Source organism: Staurois parvus, unplaced genomic scaffold (assembly GCF_062004578.1).
Source record: "Staurois parvus isolate SC_StPar_1 unplaced genomic scaffold, SC_StPar_1.0 ptg000251l, whole genome shotgun sequence".
In the NCBI taxonomy this organism is placed as follows: Eukaryota; Metazoa; Chordata; class Amphibia; order Anura; family Ranidae; genus Staurois; species Staurois parvus.
In genome coordinates, this window is record NW_028318047.1 from 3,682,075 (window position 1) to 3,700,848 (window position 18,774).

At 40.2% G+C, this 18,774-nt stretch overlaps 1 protein-coding gene across 2 annotated transcripts in view; it reads right to left on the reverse strand.

Annotated features, from left to right (window-relative positions):
* Positions 1–18,774, reverse strand: part of PDE1A (phosphodiesterase 1A) — a 351,420-nt gene that overhangs the window by 39,219 nt on the left and 293,427 nt on the right. For both annotated transcript variants that reach the window (XM_089680839.1, XM_089680840.1), the window contains exons 9-11: positions 16,723–16,824; positions 11,169–11,289; positions 4,687–4,768 (exon numbers count right to left, since the gene is read on the reverse strand). In XM_089680839.1, the coding sequence (XP_089536965.1) occupies positions 4,687–4,768; positions 11,169–11,289; positions 16,723–16,824 (305 nt within the window). The remainder of the gene's footprint in view (positions 1–4,686; positions 4,769–11,168; positions 11,290–16,722; positions 16,825–18,774) is intronic.

The following is an 18,774-nucleotide window of genomic DNA, read 5'->3' on the forward strand; positions in this document are numbered from 1 at the left end:
ACCTGTCCACAACCTCAAACAGTCACACTCCAAACTTCACTATAGTGAAGACCAAAGAGCTGTCGAAGGACACCAGAAACAAAATTGTAGACCTGCACCAGGCTGGGAAGACTGAATCTGCAATAGGCAAGCGGTGTGAACAAATCAACTGTGGGAGCAATAAGTAGAAAATGGAAGACATACAAGACCACTGATAATCTCCCTCGATCTGGGGCTCCACGCAAGATCTCACCCCGTGGGGTCAAAATGATCACAAGAACGGTGAGCAAAAATCCCAGGACCACACGGAGGGACCTAGTGAATGACCTGCAGAGAGCTGGGACCAACGTAACAAAGGCTACCATCAGTAACACACTACGCCGCCAGGGACTCAGATCCTGCAGTGCCAGACGTGTCCCCCTGCTTAAGCCAATACATGTCCGGGCCCGTCTGAAGTTTGCTAGAGAGCATTTGGATGATCTAGAAGAGGACTGGGAGAATGTCATATGGTCAGATGAAATCAAAATAGAACTGTTTGGTAGAAACACAACTCGTCGTGTTTGGAGGAGAGAGAATGCTGAGTTGCATCCAAAGAACACCATACCTACTGTGAAGCATGGGGGTGGCAACATCATGCTTTGGGACTGTTTCTCCGCAAAGGGACCAGGACGACTGATCCATGTACAGGACAGAATGAATGGGGCCATGTATCGTGATATTTTGAGTGCAAACCTCCTTCCATCAGCAAGGGCATTGAAGATGAAACGTGGCTGGGTCTTCCAACATGACAATGATCCCAAACATACCACCCGGGCAACGAAGGAGTGGCCTAGCAAGTCTCCAGATCTCAACCCCATAGAAAACCTTTGGAGGTAGTTGAAAGTCCGTGTTGCCCAGTGACAGCCCCAAAACATCACTGCTCTAGAGGAGATCTGCATGGAGGAACGGGCCAACATACCAGCAACAGTGTGTGCCAACCTTGTGAAGACTTACAGGAAATGTTTGACCTCTGTCATTGCCAACAAAGGATATATAACAAAGTATTGAGATTAACTTTTGATATTGACCAAATACTTATTTTCCACCATAATTTGCAAATACATTCTTTCCAAATCAGCCATTGTGATTGTCTGGATTTTTTTTCTCATTTTGTCTCTCATAGTTGAGGTCTACCTATGATGCCAATTACAGGCCTCTCTCATCTTTTTAAGTGGGAGAACTTGCACAATTGGTGGCTGACTAAATACTTTTTTGCCCCACTGTATATATATATATATATATATATATATATACAGATGGACACGTGTATATGGACAATGATACACTCAAAAGCACTCAAACTTTCAAACTTTAATTTAATTTACTTTAACATTAATTTATATAGTTTTTATGCCTCATAATTACTTTTTTAGGTGATCTTACTATGATTTGGGTTGCTTTTTTGTAGATATTATTTGAGGGTTTGTTTGTAGATATTATTTGATTGATTAGCCTGCAGTTTCCCCTTCCTGGACTGCATTTAACAGAGCAATAGACATCCCGTGGTATGCCTCTATCCTCTGAAGAGGCTGTTTTTGAGGGAGTGGTCTCTCAATAATATTGGTCAATAATTTTTAATACTTTTGTAACCTGTTATAAAGGCCATATCAAATTTCCATTTTTCCCTTTCCTGTTTAGTTAGTAATTTCTCTCTATCCATTTTTCTTACCAGGTCTCTAGTTTTTTTTCTAATTCCCCCTTTCTATACCCCTTTTTCCTAAACCTTTGTATTAACATTGAATTGGGCCATATAATCCTCATCTCTCTGACCATTGCGTTTAATCCTCATGAACTGCCCCTTCAGGATGGCTCTCACCCACTCCGGATCGTGGCAGATTCTAGTGCATTTATATCCATTTCTGTCAGTTTCTTTGAAGTGAGTTTGTGTAAAAAATTATTTTCCTTCTTTCCAAATTTCAATGTCTAACAAATGCACCATTTCCCCATTGATATTGCTAGTAAATTTAATATCATATTGGTTGGTATTTAACCCTTGCAGGAACAATTCTTGATCCTCCCTTTTCCCCTCCCAAATGATAAAAATGTTGTCAATAAATCTAATATAAAATGTTAATTGGGTCCACATTTTGGAAAAAACCTCCTCTACTACCTCCCATTTATTCAGGAAAATGTTTGTCACAGTCGGCGCATACCATTGCTGCCATTTAATTTGGTTATAGAATTCACCTTCATACCAAAAGCCATTGCCATACCTTCAAGGATATATTTTCATTGGGGGTTTTTTGATTAGATTTTTTTAAGGCCCATTTAGTAGCCTTCTGCCCATCCTTCTGTTTGGTACTGGTATATAGGGACGCCATGTCCACTGGTGCTAAAAGAGTGTTTTTATTCACTGGAATTTTTTTTAAGTACATTTAAAAGGTCTCTGCTGTCTTTGAGGAACACTTTACCTTTATGTGCTAAATTCTGTAAATAAATATCTATATATTCACCCAATCTTGAGTATAGTGACCCTATCCCACTAATGATGGGTCTCACTGGTGGTTTACTTTTTTTTGTATGGATCTTAGGTACCTGGTAGATGATGGGAATTTTGGTTTGCTTTAGGTTTTAGATTGTTGCCCTCTTTTTGACCAAAATTTCTTTTTTTTTTTTTTGGTTGGATTGCCCAGTAATCTTTTATAGGTTTCATTATCACCTAATATTCTGGCCATTTCTTCCTCACAATCCTCTTTTTTTCAAGAAGACCAACCCCCTCCCCTTCTTTTGTCTGCTAACCTTATCACCACTCCTTTTTCTGCCTCTGAGGCTTTAATCCCTTCCCAAATCCTCTTGTTTCCCTTTTTTTTAAACATTGGTAGATTTTTTTACTTCTTCTCGGTCCATGTTTTTAAATACCTTTATGTATTGGACGACATGGACCTGGGATTAAAGGTGGATCTATTATTTAAACCACTATGGATATAAGATGTTTGTGTATTTACATTCTCATTTTGATTTTTCTCCAAAAAAAAACAATTCTTAATATTTAGATTTCTGGAACTTGTCTAGGTCTATGAATACCTCAAACTTGGCAAAAAATTTCACTGGGGCAAATTTTAATCCCTCATTTAAAACTTGTAATTCTTTATCTGTAAATTGAACTTCTGTTAGGATAAAAATCCCTGACGTTACAGCTCTCTTTTCCTTTTTGCCCCCCCCCACACACACACACACACCCTCTTCTTCTCTTTCTTGTTCTACTGGTTTCTGTGTGTAGTGTGAGATTCTGTAAAGTTATTTCCAGCCCATCCATACACTTCTTTATGTTTATTTCTACTTTGAGGGTAGAGTACTGGGTTATTTTATATACACTTTAAAGTTTGAGTGCTTTGAGCTTGTCATTGTCCATATACAGATTTGTCCATCTGTACGTATACAGTCTTCTATGTTTATCTTTATTTTGAAAGTAGAGTATGGTATTACATATGTTTTAATGTTTGAATGAAAATAAATAACCTATATGAAGCTGCTATCACCATTTCACATTTTCATATCGATATGCTCAAATTACAATATATACAAATGTTGCAGTGCTCTTAATATTCCATACAGTAAACAACATTCTTCTTATATAACATCATGAATATTCACATTCAAATAGGTACAAAATCAAACAAATGCATATACATATAGTCTCTCATCAACTTGTATCTTGCTTATAATTCACCAGACATATTCTTTCAATTTTTGTGACCACCACCAGTTGTGCTGTCACCAGGACTCCATACTATGTAGGATCAAACAAGGCTTGTGTCCCACTCTGTGGACATATATAAGCTCCGTGGTCCCACTGATGGCTCTCTCATGCAGCAGTGTATCCTTCTATACAATGGTTTAATATGACAGTTCCCTCCAAGTAATATAGGTAATTCAGCACCCTGTGATAAAACACGTAGGGACGGGGCTGGATGACATCCACAATGTTTAGAACCGGAGATTGCGCTCTTTCTCTGTTTCCTATTGGATGGACAGTGCAGGGGGCCATCAAGCAAATCTGCTGCTTTTATCTGAATGTAAAGGTTTACTTTAACTGACCCCAGCAAAGTTAAAGCATACACCTAAACACCAAAACCAAAAATGTAAGATATTGCAGCGTAGCAATGTTGAGGCTGCATTGTTTTTCTTTTTTAGGCTTACTTGCTTCAGTTTAACCTGTTGATCCTGCCATTAAGTCTGTTAGTTTTCAACCTTTTTTTATAGACCAAGCTATCCAGCAAAAGTGGCAGTTAGAGCTTGAGTAAAGCATTCAACAATGAATCTGTACTATTTAAAAAGTGTCAGATGAAGTTAGATTTCAGTTTGTTAGTCACTTATGTAAATATCCATCTAAATCTACTAGTCCATCTAACACCATCCTCTCCATGTGTTGGCAATGCTGCTGTCCAAGTGTGGCTACTTCACTCCCCCATAGATACAGTAGAGGAGTGAGTGTATCTACCCTATGATAAGGGAGTGTGTTAGAGGCAGGAACACCAGGAAAACGAATGCAAGCAGCACATCTAAGGACTGGTAATCAAATATTCCATGTTTGTTTTTGGGTTTAGATTTAAATTTATTTTCAGTAATCACACTTTTCACACCATCAAGTCTCCAGATAGAATTTTTAAACTATGCCATCAGTAGGTGTTTCTCCACATCTGTGTAAAGAAGGAATAAGCGCATTACCTATTTGTGACTGTGCTACCAGTGTGGATTTTCTGTCACAGAGTGGTGAGAATTGAAGCCCTAATTCAGCCTCTTTGTCGCCCTGTAATGAAAAATGGCTGCTGTAAATATTTTGGATTAGGTATAGGAACTTGTGCAGCTTGCATCATACTTGTTGGACAACAGAGTGTAGGGTGAGTAGACCCAGTAATAAGCTGTTTGCCCAAAACACAGCCCTTAACACAGCATAGAGAGCAGTGGAGATAGAAACAAATGAGTAGACTTGTAGGTTTGTTACTATAAAGATATGGCTCACTGGGAATGGAATTATGCTTGGAATCAGGTAACTCCATGTCTGTTGTTCTAGGAATGGGGGAAGTGATACCACAGTGAAATTAAGGAAAAATTAGGGTAAGATGGGTTTATGTTGTGCATGGAGGACAGGATTTGGCAGTATAAGTCTCTATGCCTTTGTACATTTTGACTTACACTCACTGGCTACTCACGCTTTAGGTCGCTGATCACCCCTATTACTAGTATAGTGTTTGTATGGATCAATATATTGATCACTAACAGAACGATACTAGTGCCTCCTTACTATAGTGTTCCCAAAAATGCAGTGTTAGCAGGATCAGCCCCATTCGCTGTCAGCACTAGTGTTTAGCCCCTCCACTGTTTTTCATGGAAGATTTGTATCAATTGATTATGGGCCAAAGCAATTTATACGCACAACAATACATCACCACCCACCCAAATTCAGCTCTTGCCAGACAATTGGCATAAAGATGTATCACGGTTTCTGAATTTAAAACTTTTTTTGGCCTAACACTCAACATGGGCATTACAAAAAAGAATGAATTGCAATCATATTGGTCCACAGACCTGATTTATGATATACCCATGTTCTCTGCTGTTACATATATGCCCAACAAGGACCAGCAATGTACTGGTACGTCGCTGGAGTTTGAGTGGTTATACCGGGATGATGCCTGTAGCTAAATATTCTAAAGCGCTGAGCAAATTGTTGGCGCTATATAAATCCTGTATAATAAAATCATCTTTTTCAGCTGGTGGCCAGCTTTCATGTAAAAACAATCCTAGTGGTTAATTAGCCACTGGATTGCTTTTACAAGCAGCAGAAAGGGACTCCCCCCCCCCCCCCCCTCCTGCCACCTTCCTTGTTTTTTTGGGATCTCCTGTCTCACAGGAGAATCCAAGAATGCAGCCAGAAGTTCCACTGGCTGACCATACAGCTGATTGGAGACCAGAATTCCTCCAGTCATCTCTATGGACTAAGAGAATGGAAGCTACGAGTATTTAATAATTTCTGTTTCACCGGATATTACAGAATACCTGTCACTGCCTATTGCTATCACAGGAGATATTTACATTCCCTGTGGCAAATGAACCTGTGTCAATATGTAAACAGAGATTACACCATGCATGTGAGATATCACCGCAAACATTAGATCAAGGGAAATAATTCTAGCACTAGACCTCCTGTGTAAATCTAAAGTGGTGACCTGTAAAGGCTTTTAAAGCATTGCCCATGGATATTAAAAATTTACTTAGTTTGTTGTCGTTGCATGGATGTGCGCAATTTTAAATGTCATGTTTGGTATCCATTTACTTGGCGTAACATCATCTTTGATATTTTATCAAACAATTGGGCAACATACTGTGTTTTTGTGCATTAACATTCTAAAAAGTATATTTTTTCCCAAAAAATTGTGTTTGAAAAATCACTGCGCAAATACTGTGTGACATAAAAAATGTCAATACCCACAGTTTTATTCTCTAGGGCCTCCGCTTTAAAAAAAATATAATGTTTGGGGGTTAAAAGTAATTTTCTAATAAAAAAAAAATCTCAGAAAAGGCTTGGTCTGTCTTCAAGTGGTTTATGTGTAGCATAAGCTTCTAATATTGGCCCTGAAATGCCAGGATAGTAGAAGACCCCCCCCAAATGACCCCTTTTTGGAAAGTAGACACTCCAAGGTATTTGCTAAGGGGCATGGTGAGCATTTTGCAGATCTCATTTGTTGCCACATGTTTTTGGAAAATGGAGAATGAAAACAGAAATTTATTTTTTCTTTTTAAAAACCCTGACAAAAATTATATCTGCAAATTACTCACCATGCCTCTTACCAAATTCCTTTAGTTGTCTACTTTCCCACAAGGGGTCATCTGGGGGGGGGGGGTGCTTGTACTATTCTGGCATTTTAGGGCCTCCGAAACTGTGATAGGTAGTAAGGAAGTGACATGAGGAAATATGCCCTTTGAAAGCCTGGAGGTGCTCATTGGATTTTCAGGGCCTGTATGTAGCAAGGCTCACATGGCTCTCACATGTGGCATCCCCATACTCGGGAGAAGTAGCAGAATGTGTTTTGGGGTGTTAATCCACATTTACCCATGGCATGCGTGAGCAATATAATATTACAGTAGAGAGACAACTTTGTGTAAAAAATGTTTTTTTTTTTATCATTTGCTAAACATCTGTGGAAAAAAATAAAATATTCCATGGACTCAACATGCTTCTTAGCAAATTCCTTGGGATGTCTACTTTCCAAAAAGGGGTAATTTGGGGGGGTGGTTGTACTGCCCTGGCATTTTAGCACTTCAAGAAATGTGATAGGCAGTCAGAAAGTAAAGGCTGCGTAAATTCCAATATGTACAGTATACCATAGTTTGTAGACACTATAGCTTTCACACAAACAAATTGATATACTACCAAAAGAAAGCTCTATTTGTATGAAAAAAGGACATACATTTTGTTTGGGTACAGTGTTGCATGACCACGCAATTACCAGTTGAACTAGCGCAGTGCCAAATAGAAAAAAATGGTCTGGTCATTAAAGGGGGTAAATCCTTCGGGCGGCAAGTGGTTAGTGTTGATGAGTTTAAAGGAAAACTCCACTTTGTTAGAAGACACTCCTGGACAGCCCTACTTTACATTAAAATTGATACCCTCTTCAATCATCAGCAAGCATAAACAAATGTCATGCTGTTGAAAGCCAAACAAACTCTAGCTACAACCACAAAGAAGCAATTCCTCGCCTTTTCAAAAGTTGACACATCATGTACCGCCTCCTGATTAAATAAAAACTTCCCAGTATCTTTAAAGACTTCCATGCCAAATTTCTTCGAATTTGGTATCTGTGGTGGGAGCAGGAATTGACTTAGATATTTCCCACCTCATATGTTTAAAACTTAACATTATTCCTCAAAATTCATCTCAGGACTATTGTCCACCGATCCCCACCTTTTCATCCTGTCCCCCTCTTTCATCCTAACTGCACCCTCATTCTCACCCATTCCTATCCCAACCCTGTCTCTTCTCCTTTTCTACCCTTTGTTCTACACTCAATTTGAAATATTTACCATTTTAACCCAAACACAGTAGTGCATACTTGATCACTCAAACATACGCTTTGGAGTTGTGCCACATCAAATAGAGACATTCCTTGAGATATTAATGGAATGCCCATCCATAATTCATCACTCTCCTTCTCTATTACCTATTTGAACCTAAGTCTTTGTAGCATCTATACCGTACTAGGTACAACTATCATTGTAACTAAACAAAACATTTTTTAAATAAAAACTTGGGAAAAGAACAAATTACCTTACCATTTTAATCTGCCACCACTTTAATTTTTGAAAACTGTCAAAAAATGTGATGCAAAAAGGGCAACCTGATGTCATTGTGTACAGTGTTGGTGTACAGAATGCCCCCCAGAAATGTAATATCCTGCTTTTGTAATTGACTGCACTTAGATACAGATAAGTTTTTTGGTGAGCTGCTCACTACGGCGTGTTCTACTAAACACCTGCAGGAACTTCATCTTCCCTCATTAGATCAAAGAGTTTTATTAAGGTGGTTATAATGAACACAGACCCTATCATTTAGGAACCAGTCTGACAAGGACTTAGTGAAAAAGTAGCTATTTCTTCAGAACAGAAACAGGTAGGAATTATCTACAAAGTTTGTAGAATTCTTAAAATGTACATAGGTAGATCATCCAGAAGGGATTGCTTTTCCTCAACAAAAGTGGATTTACACTTTACATTTGTAATGTCCATCACAGATGTGTAAAGATTGCACCAGCAGGAAGAATAAGGCAGTATGATGAGTGGGTAGAGTGTGAAAATAGGCCATGACTTTATGGCAAGTACACCAATTTTAATTACTTGATCCCTTTAATATATGGCTATTTTGTAGGCCCACCAATATCTTAGCCATCTGTGTTCCTCTCCATGTCTTTGTGGATATAGGGTCTTTATGTCCCTGCTGGAAGTGGACAATCTATAGAATTACCATGAGTATTGGCTAACTCAAGCCATATTGGTTTTATCCATGTAATTTTGGGATACCTTTGTCATTCGGTGGTATAGTTTCATATACTTCCTATTATAGGATTCCTGTATACAACAACTGGCCTTTGAGTTCTCTTTTGGCCCAATTTAAGCTCTGGTCCCCTATGCCCACCCTCCAGACTTCCTTGCCACTTACCCGTCATCTTCACGTAACCTCAGCTTAATTTAATACACATATGTATCTTGTTTATCTTATGTATATTTATGTGTTTGTTTGTACACTTATTTTGTATTATCTTTATATATGCAGTAGTACTATTCTCCCTCATATTCAAGCTACGGTCCTGAAGAAGCCAAATGCACAGGTGAAACGCGTTGATCGTATTTTGATTGTATGCATATTGTAATTATGTGCTCAGTGGTATTTTTATATACATGAGGGGGGCATTGTGCTTATAATTACGATCTCCTTTGCGCTTGATCCCCCTTTTGAGGGGCATGTTTGTTACTATAGGTCCTATTATGAATACATGACTCTTCTATGTCAATAAATGATTATATGTATTTTACTGTGTGGTCTCTTACTGTGCCCAAAGAATAGAATGCCTTTACAGTACTTAGCAGTTCGGTTTCTTTTTCTTCTGTGAAAATAGGCCAGCAGATTCCACTGCCAGAGACCTAACAAAGATCCTAATAGCCCATCAGATTTTACCAGTAACTTAGGCCTCATACACACAATGAAAATATCGGACAAATGATCATTTGGTTGTTTTCTGCATGCTAGTCTCATATCGAAAATGAATAGGTTGCTAAAGTTAGGAAAATTCTCTTTAGACAGAATACAACTTTGGAAGTTTTGCAAAGTATTGTATTGTATTGTAATGTATTATTTAGTTTACGAACATGCGCAATCTTGGTCACCGAGTTTTTTCCATACAAATACTATATTAATTACACATATTTTGTTCCGTTATCTTACGAGAACATGTTTCGTGCTTGTCTCCAGATTTTTTCACATGAACTTTAGTGATCGCCTTTGAAAACTGTATACTAACAAACAGATTATTGGTCGATTACTCCGAAAGCTTTTTTATCTGATTTTCTCATTGTGCGCACTAGGCATAAGACATTCTCTTTTAGTGCACCAGCTTATTGATTAATAAATCTAAACTGTTGAGCTCAGATAGTTAATTTTGTAAAGAGATTCTATACTCTTTTTTATATAGATCATTTTCATTTATATATGTAAATTACACTGGCAGGAATTACTTCATGTGGCTTCTTTTAGATAAGTTGATAATAAGACTGAAAACCAGGGCTTTTCTTCAGTGGGCACGTAGTTCCAGCACCACCAGCACTGAATGTATGTAATAGCAAGAGGTGCTGGGGTGTGCAGGAGGGTCTATCGATGCTTGCTGTTGGGGGATCTATTGTTGCTGGGGGTCTCTTGCTGAAGGCTGGGTATATTGTTACTGAAGGGTAATTTGTTGCTTGAAAGGATCTACTGTTGAGGGAGGGGTCTGTTACTGCTGGCTGTTGGGAGATCCATTGTTCCTGGTGTGGGTCTATTGTTGCTGGGGGGTATTTTGTTCTTGGTTGTGCTTTTGTTGCTGGCAGCAGGGGATCTATTTTACTGCTTTTTATGTTATCTTTAGCACATTCTATACAAATTACTTAACACCATAAAATTATAATTGGTTCTGTATTGGGGTAAAAAGGGTGGCACTGGTAGGTGTTGGAACCAAAGGATGGTACTAGTAGGTGGGTAGGGGGCGGAGACAAGAGGTGACTCGGAAGGGGGGAGTTCCTGCACCTATTCCCTGAGAAAAAAGTCCTGCTGAAAACAATAAACTGCCTACGTCTCTAAAGATGACAAACCACATTGCTCCTGGTAAATGTAGGCTCTCCCCTCTTTGCCCAGGCTGTGTACATACTGTAACCTAATGGAGCTCAAGGCATCACCTTTTATTCAAGGCAAGAAAGAGGTTGTCTTTTTCTAAAACGAGAATGTAATTAGGTTAAGCTGATATCTGCCCTTTTTATTCATGTAAAATATGATTAGAAATTGTAAGTCCTCTTTTCAAAGTACACGATTAATTTTAGCAATCATTTTACAATTAGCCAATGTAATAAAAACTCCCATTTTACATTTGGATTCCTCTGTAGAGAATGGAATATTGAACTAGCACCTGTCGGAAGAATTCCTCCATCAGTAGGTCTGTCCACCTCTGATGCATATCCCACATTTTTGATGGATGACTGATGTCTGCAGCGTGAAGAATCAAGGACATTGCTTTCGATTTGTCTATTCTGTCAGATAAAGAGCACAGTTCAATTATTTTCTGAAATGGAACTCTGACAATGAAAGGAGAAATTTCTGGACGGCTCACCAAGAGTAATCTTATTCTGCTTTATCTGCTAATTGCAAAATAATACAATGCACTGTTATAAATACTGTGATAATGCTTCATATCCAACTATGAGAGTTTCATTTCATTTTTTATAGACTCTTACCTCAACAATTTTCCTGGCTTTATTATTTCCAACACAATGCATATACAGCATTCATATTTTTATATTAATATCCTCAAATACAGACAAAGACATATTCCAAGCATGATATATTTTTACATAGTTATATTTTTTCCAGCTTGGAGCAATGTATATACCATACCTGGGCAATCCCCCAGGAAGCTGGAAATCAATAATAACACCGCTACTCTAGTGGTCTCCACTTGTTTCTGGGCCCTATGGGCGCCATTTGGAAAATGCTTTGCATCTTCTAAATGAATGCAGAGCATTGTCTGATTGGATGAGGCGGAGAGGCAGGGCAGTTCATGCATTAATTTGTATGTTCTTTGCATTGCAGTTTTAAGCGCCCTACATTGTATTTCTTTGCATTGACATGCATTTTAATGTTCATCCATTGATCAGCATTTTGCAGTCTAATTTGCTTTTACATAACTCCAAGTTCTCTGGAAGGTGCAAAGTAAAAAAAAACTTCCGTACTTCAGATATGTTGTGTTGCTTTCATGTAGGTGAGGGTCTTCATAGGGCATATGTAAGCACTTATTTAGTTTAACTATTACAGTGTTTTATCTTCGATTTTATATCACTTTTCAGAGGTGTGAAGATTTTCATAGTGCTCACAAAGTTTTAAGAGTTCACCTAGCACAGTATCCATTTGAATTAGCCTTTTAAGAGACGATATCCTCTTATATACTTTGTGACTTCAGTTGATTGGGGATTTGCACGGTTTGATCTTATATACATTATGTAGGTTAACCCCTTCCCGCCGGCACCCTTTAAGAGTGTCAGAAGCCAGGAGGCGGGGCGGGATTTTGGGATCATGTGGCCGCCGTGACGCGTCGTCACGGCGGTCATATGATTGGAAAAGGTCCCGATCGAAAGAGCAGACAGGGACCTTTCCGTGAGTAGTGGACATGTGTGCTGGGAGCGCACAGGGCGCGCGCTCTCAGCACATATGGTTTTTTCTTACCTGAACGCAAATGTGCGGCCGCTCGGCGTCTAGGCCCAGACGCTGGGAGGCCGCACATTTGTGTGCGGCCGGCGTGAAGGGGTTAATGTGCATTGCAGTAGGCCTCTTTCAGACAGGCTGCAGTGCTTACTGCTCTCTGAAAAGCGACTCATGGTGGATGGCTATTCAGAGGGTAGTAGAGCAGCAACTAACAGGTGTTCAGGAGGTGCTACTGCTGCCTCCTGATGCCAGTTTCTTTTCCTTTTTTTAATTGCTGAATGCTAATTTTACATTGTGGGACTGTGCTGAAACTGTGAGCAAAGTGTTTGATTCTCAGTTGCAGTGTGGCCCCATTGATCTGAACGGGTGAGTTTAAGAGATGGTGCCACCCATCAAACTCTGCAGCCCAAGTTTAAAAGAAGCAAGACATCACAGCCATGGTATGTATGCAGCCTTGCCAAGCTATAATTTTAATTCAGCCTCCTGTGTGAAAGAACCTTTAAGATGCATACGTGCGGCACTACACTACACATGTATACAACATTGTGGTGTGACGAGGCACATACTGTATGTGTCCAAACTTATTAGCTGAAAATAATTTCAACTCACTAAGAGCGGTGAGAGTACTTCAAGATAAGTAGAAACACACAATATTTACATTTTATCAAAATCCAAAATCATTTTTCAGGATAAGCACATTTTCTGCAAGTACAGAAAATGTTTGTTGATCTTGACAGTAAACAAGTATCCTTGTAACTTCCTTTGCATTGAACTGAAACCTCAATGTTATCAGCTTTCCAAGCTATTTTCTTGGAACTACACAACCCCTCCTGCTGCTTATGTGATTGAGATTAGTAGAGGGGTAGGTGTTTGTAATCCAAATCAGAAAAGTGGCCCAGGGTGAGCTGTTCCTCCAGAGATACAGTGTGTTACTGGCAGGATCACCATGTGAAAAAAGGGAAAACTAATGCAGCCACCACATCTAAGGACTTTTAAAATGCAATGTATTGCATTTTTGTTTTGAGGTTTAAATACACTTTAAAAATAAGAATGTTCCTCTAAGAAAAGGTGACCTTACCACTAGAGCCCCCTTGGGTAAGTATACTGGCTAACACAGCAAACCAAACTTCACCTTCCTGCCTGGCCATTGTACATATATGTCCAAGTGGTAAAAACACCATTCGAATGAACACTCAAACTGGGTGGACGTACCACTGCATCCTCCCAGTTTGGGTGTTCATGCCCGGCCTTGCGCAAACGTAGTGGTGCAATCTATGATCACTGTAATTGGCCCTGTACCACGTGATTGCTTTTTTTTACATACCGTCATGACAACAAGTGCAGTGCCACTATGTACTGCTGTGGAGATGATTGTGTACAATGGCTGGTTGCTCAGATATCAATGTATGTCAGTGCCACTAGCCATTGTCTCTGATCACCACCACAGCAGTGCAATGTTACCACACCAGTGCTGCCAGTCAGTATCCCTAATCATGACTGCACCACTCAGTGTCCCTAATCACTGCAACATCAGTCAGTGACCCTAATCTCCATCAGCCAGTCACAAATCATGGCCGCACCAGTCACAGTATCCCTGATCACCACCACACCAGTCACAGTGTTCCTGATCACCACCACACCAGTCATTGTGTCCCTGATCACCACCACACCAGTCATTGTGTCCCTGATCACCACCACACCAGTCATATTGTCCATGATCACCACCACACCAGTCATATTGTCCATGATCACCACCACACCAGTCATTGTGTCCCTGATCACCACCACACCAGTCATATTGTCCATGATCACCACCACACCAGTCATTGTGTCCCTGATCACCACCACACCAGTCATTGTGTCCCTGATCACCACCACACCAGTCATATTGTCCATGATCACCACCACACCAGTCATAGTGTTCCTGATCACCCCCACACCAGTCATTGTGTCCCTGATCACCACCACACCAGTCATATTGTCCATGATCACCACCACACCAGTCACAGTGTTCCTGATCACCCCCACACCAGTCATTGTGTCCCTGATCACCACCACAAGAGTCATATTGTCCATGATCACCACCACACCAGTCACAGTGTTCCTGATCACAACCACACCAGTCACAGTGTCCCTGATCACTGCCACAGCAATCACAGTGTCTTTGATCACAACCACACCAGTCCTAGTGTCCCTGATCACTGCCACACCAGTCACAGTGTCCCCATCACTATCACACCAGTCATAGTGTGGCCATAAGGACTTGTTCACATATGTGATGCTCTCTGAAGAGCCATCCATATTCAGATCAATCTTTAGATAGCATTTGACAGCAGTGAGAAGGCATGCCTCCTTGCCAGCTATGTAACCCCTTAGACCCTGCACAAGCACCCCCATTCACTCAAATAGGACACAATCAGTAGGTGTACAGGGGGGTATAATTCCTGCCGCAGCTGAGAAGCATTTCAGCCACAGAATGTATACAAGCATGGCTGCTGCCTCTGCAGCTAAAGGGGCCATTTTACTGCCCACCAACCTCAAATGTAATGAACCCTAATAGTGCAGCCAGTCAGACACCAATGTAGCTAGAATTAGTGTTCTTCATTGCCACCACATTAGACCAGTGCAGTAAGCAACAGTTTTCCTGATCTCTGCCACACTAGTTTCAGGGTCACTAGATTAGTGTATGCCAGCAACAGTGTTCCTCATCACAGCCACACCAGTTGCAGTGTCACCACAACAGTGTAAGCTAGCAATGGTGTCCCTGATTGTCACTACACCAGTCCCAGTGTTACCAGTTCAGAGTAAGTCAGTAGCAGTGTTGCTGATGTACTAGTCCCCAGTGTCACCAGACTAGTGTAAGTCAAAAACAGTGTCTCTGATTACCACCACACCAGTGCAGGATTGCCTCTGCCTTCTGCCTGTACTAAACCTGGCCTGTTCATTGACCGTGTTTCTGCCTGCTGCCTGGACTGATCCTTTGCCTGTTTGCTGACCATGTAGGTGCCTGTTCACTGAACTAACCTATCTGCACTTCTGACTGACTATGTTCCTGTAAGACACCAGTCCCCACCATTCCCTGCAGACAACTGCAGTCCTGGAATAACATGAACTCTTTTTTTCTTCCTTTCTTTAGCCTCCTGTACTTCCTAGCCAGTTAACATGGTATTCCTGGGGGCAGCTACGTACCAGTAAGCTTGGCTTATTTTGCTTGGGCTGCTATAGGTGATGCTACACTAAGCTATATTCCCTGACCACTCTTACAGAACCGACTGTTAGAGTACATTGTTTTTGATAAATTGGTTAATTTTTGTGATACACAAGATGCAATGTCCAGTACATAATCAGTCCGAAGATCGAAAAAGTCTCACACATGGGTTGTAATTCTAAGTATGCCCATGCTGTGTGTGCTTGTAAAAAATTCATTTTATATTCTTGCCGCATTTTCCAAAAACTTGTGGCAATAAAATGACTCTCCATGCCTCGTTGGAGTGTTTACTCTTCTTGGTGCTTCAGGGCCTCCAAAAATGTGAAAGATAGTCAGGAATTTAGATGTAATAATTAATGCCCCTAGAAAGCCTGAAGGTGTTTTTTGGATTTTGGGTCTCTCTATGTGCTTAGACTGTGAAAAAGTCTCACACGTGGTACTTTCAATACGCCTATGCTAAACATTAGAAATATCTTATTAATTGATAACCTTGTGTAAAAAAAAAACACTTTTTCATTTTCATTCTGCATTTTCAAAAAAACTTGTTCCAAAAAATGAGGTCTTCAAAAGCATACCTTGAGACCCAGAAAATACCCTGATCACAACCCCACCAGTGCACTGTTGCCTCTGTCTGCTGTACTAACCCTGGCCTATTTATTGAGCATGTTTCTACCTGCTGCCTGTACTGATCCTTTGTCTGTTTGTTGACATATCTGGTATAGAAAATACCTTGTTTGCTTTCCTAAATTCGGTAATTTTGTGGGTGTTTCCACTGACCTGGTGCTCCAGGGCCTCCAAAAATTTGATTGGTAGTCAGAAAAATAGATGTGTAATTTATATCCTTGGAATGCTTAAAGGTCCTTGAAATCCTTGGATTTTGGGTCCATCTAGGCTGTGAAAAAGTCTCACACGTGGCGTATCTCCATATTCAAGAAGTGGTTAAATGAAATATCAGTTTAGGTGAAGAGTCTCCTTAACTGATAACTAAAGAGTACAGAGACATGATTCCAGTAAAATAATACAAAGTCACGATCAATAATGGCAATAGACTACCTACCCTTCTGGCTGTTGTAGTGTACTCCTCATAGTTTTTATTTGCTGAAAGTGATTAGACATATCTGTAGATAAAACCATCTCAATGACCAGTGTTCTCAAGTCTCTGTAAACAATTACAAAACACAATATAATATGCTTATATATTGAAATATAGCATATATGACATATCAACAAGTTATTTTAACAGTGCTCACTGTTGGATATCTCAGTGCCTCATACCCTGTTCCCCTTCCTTTACTGCCAAGCACTTGATAAAGGAAAAGGACAAAAGATGAATAAACAAGGCATTAAAAAAAAAGAGCCACAGTCAAAATAAAGAGGAAAACAATTTTACTACACTGAACATGACCAACCACATGGCTACATGTGTGCTCTAAATAATATCTTTATAATTTTTCAGTTTAAATTGACATACATAGGCATACCGAAATGAAGCACATGCAAAGTTGTACAGTTGTTTACTTTTAATAACAGCCACAGCCTGAGTAGAGAAGTCTGACTCCTGCCAGAATGCCACAGAGAAGGTTTCTTGCTCCCTTTGGGTAGACCGTGGCTTCTCTGCAGATGTCCAACATGCCCCCTGCTGTACCAAAGCCAGGGCTCTCCAAAGAGCAGGAAGCTTGAGCGTTTCAATTCTTGGGATCTGACTCAGTAGGGGGCATGCTGGACCTTTACAGAGAGATCACTGCTTCCACACAGAACACAAGCATCCCATTTTGAAAACCAACAGTAAGACTTGAACAACTTCTGATTTTATGCACCTAGAATGTATTTGGCTGAATTAAAATTACAGTTCAATTTACTTTAATCTTTAAATAAAATACTTGATTTAAAACAGATCTTCAGTTTCTGTTTTAAAAGTTTCTCCTATAACAATTATTTCCCACTGCTATTCTTGCTGTACTTCCTACTTTTTTCACCTAGGCAAAAGATGTAGACTGTACTCCATTGAGGCCTGGGAAATCAGTGTCACAAATCCCAGGAGTCTTTGGACACATTTTTTTGTTATTATCGCGAGCTTTCAGTTCATGATTGGGTGGAGGAGGTCAGAGAGGCGTGTCTACTTGGGAGGAAGAGTGAACCTAGTAAACAAAGTGATTGCTGTGTCATGTGTACTAGCAGTTCATTGCGGGATTGCAGATGCTGGTTTTCTCGAAAGATAATGGGCACTGGCTTCAGCTGCCCTTATTGAAATGCGCCACAAAAGGTTTCCACTGTATTAATAAAAGATTTCTTTGGTAAAACAGCCTACTGGTAAAAATGAACTTCCTAAATAGGATTAATGCTCCTTCAAGTTTTTTTTTCTGTTTTAACATTTTTGACCAAGTTCCTTTAGGTAAATTACAGGCGTGCAAGCCAAGTTTCTCTAAAAGTGCGAGGGTTTTAAATGGGCATTAAATATTAGGAGTGCATTATGTACAGAGTGCAGAGTTCAGGGGTGCGATACACACAGACTTACCTTTCGCATCCCTCATCCACATCGCACTTTCACCCCTCTTCGGCTCTGACCTCTGTACACAAGCTCCCCTCTATTTCCCTCATCTCTCCCCCCTCCTTGAAATCTTCACTATCTTCCACTTGTCTTACTTTTGTTGCCATATTAGGGTAAGTACCCAACCAACTCTAGTACCTCTCCACACACCGTAGGTGGCTCTCCCTCTCTCACTTGCCATGAGATCATCTAGCAGGCGGTGTTGGCATCCAGATACCAGGGAAAAAATGGAGATTACAGAGAGTGCAGCCTAGCATGTGCCCCTTCCGCTCATTACCACACTGCACCCCGGATACTCGTATCTTTCCTGTGCCCCATCCTACACTCAGTGGGAGCCGCTCAGGTTATCAGATCTGTGAGAGCCACTGGGAGGCAAGCTGTCACTTCATATATATATATATACAGTGGGGCAAAAAAGTATTTAGTCAGCCACCAATTGTGCAAGTTCTCCCACTTAAAAAGTTGAAAGAGGCCTGTAATTGGCATCATAGGTAGACCTCAACTATGAGAGACAAAATGAGAAAAAAAATCCAGACAATCACATTGGCTGATTTGGAAAGA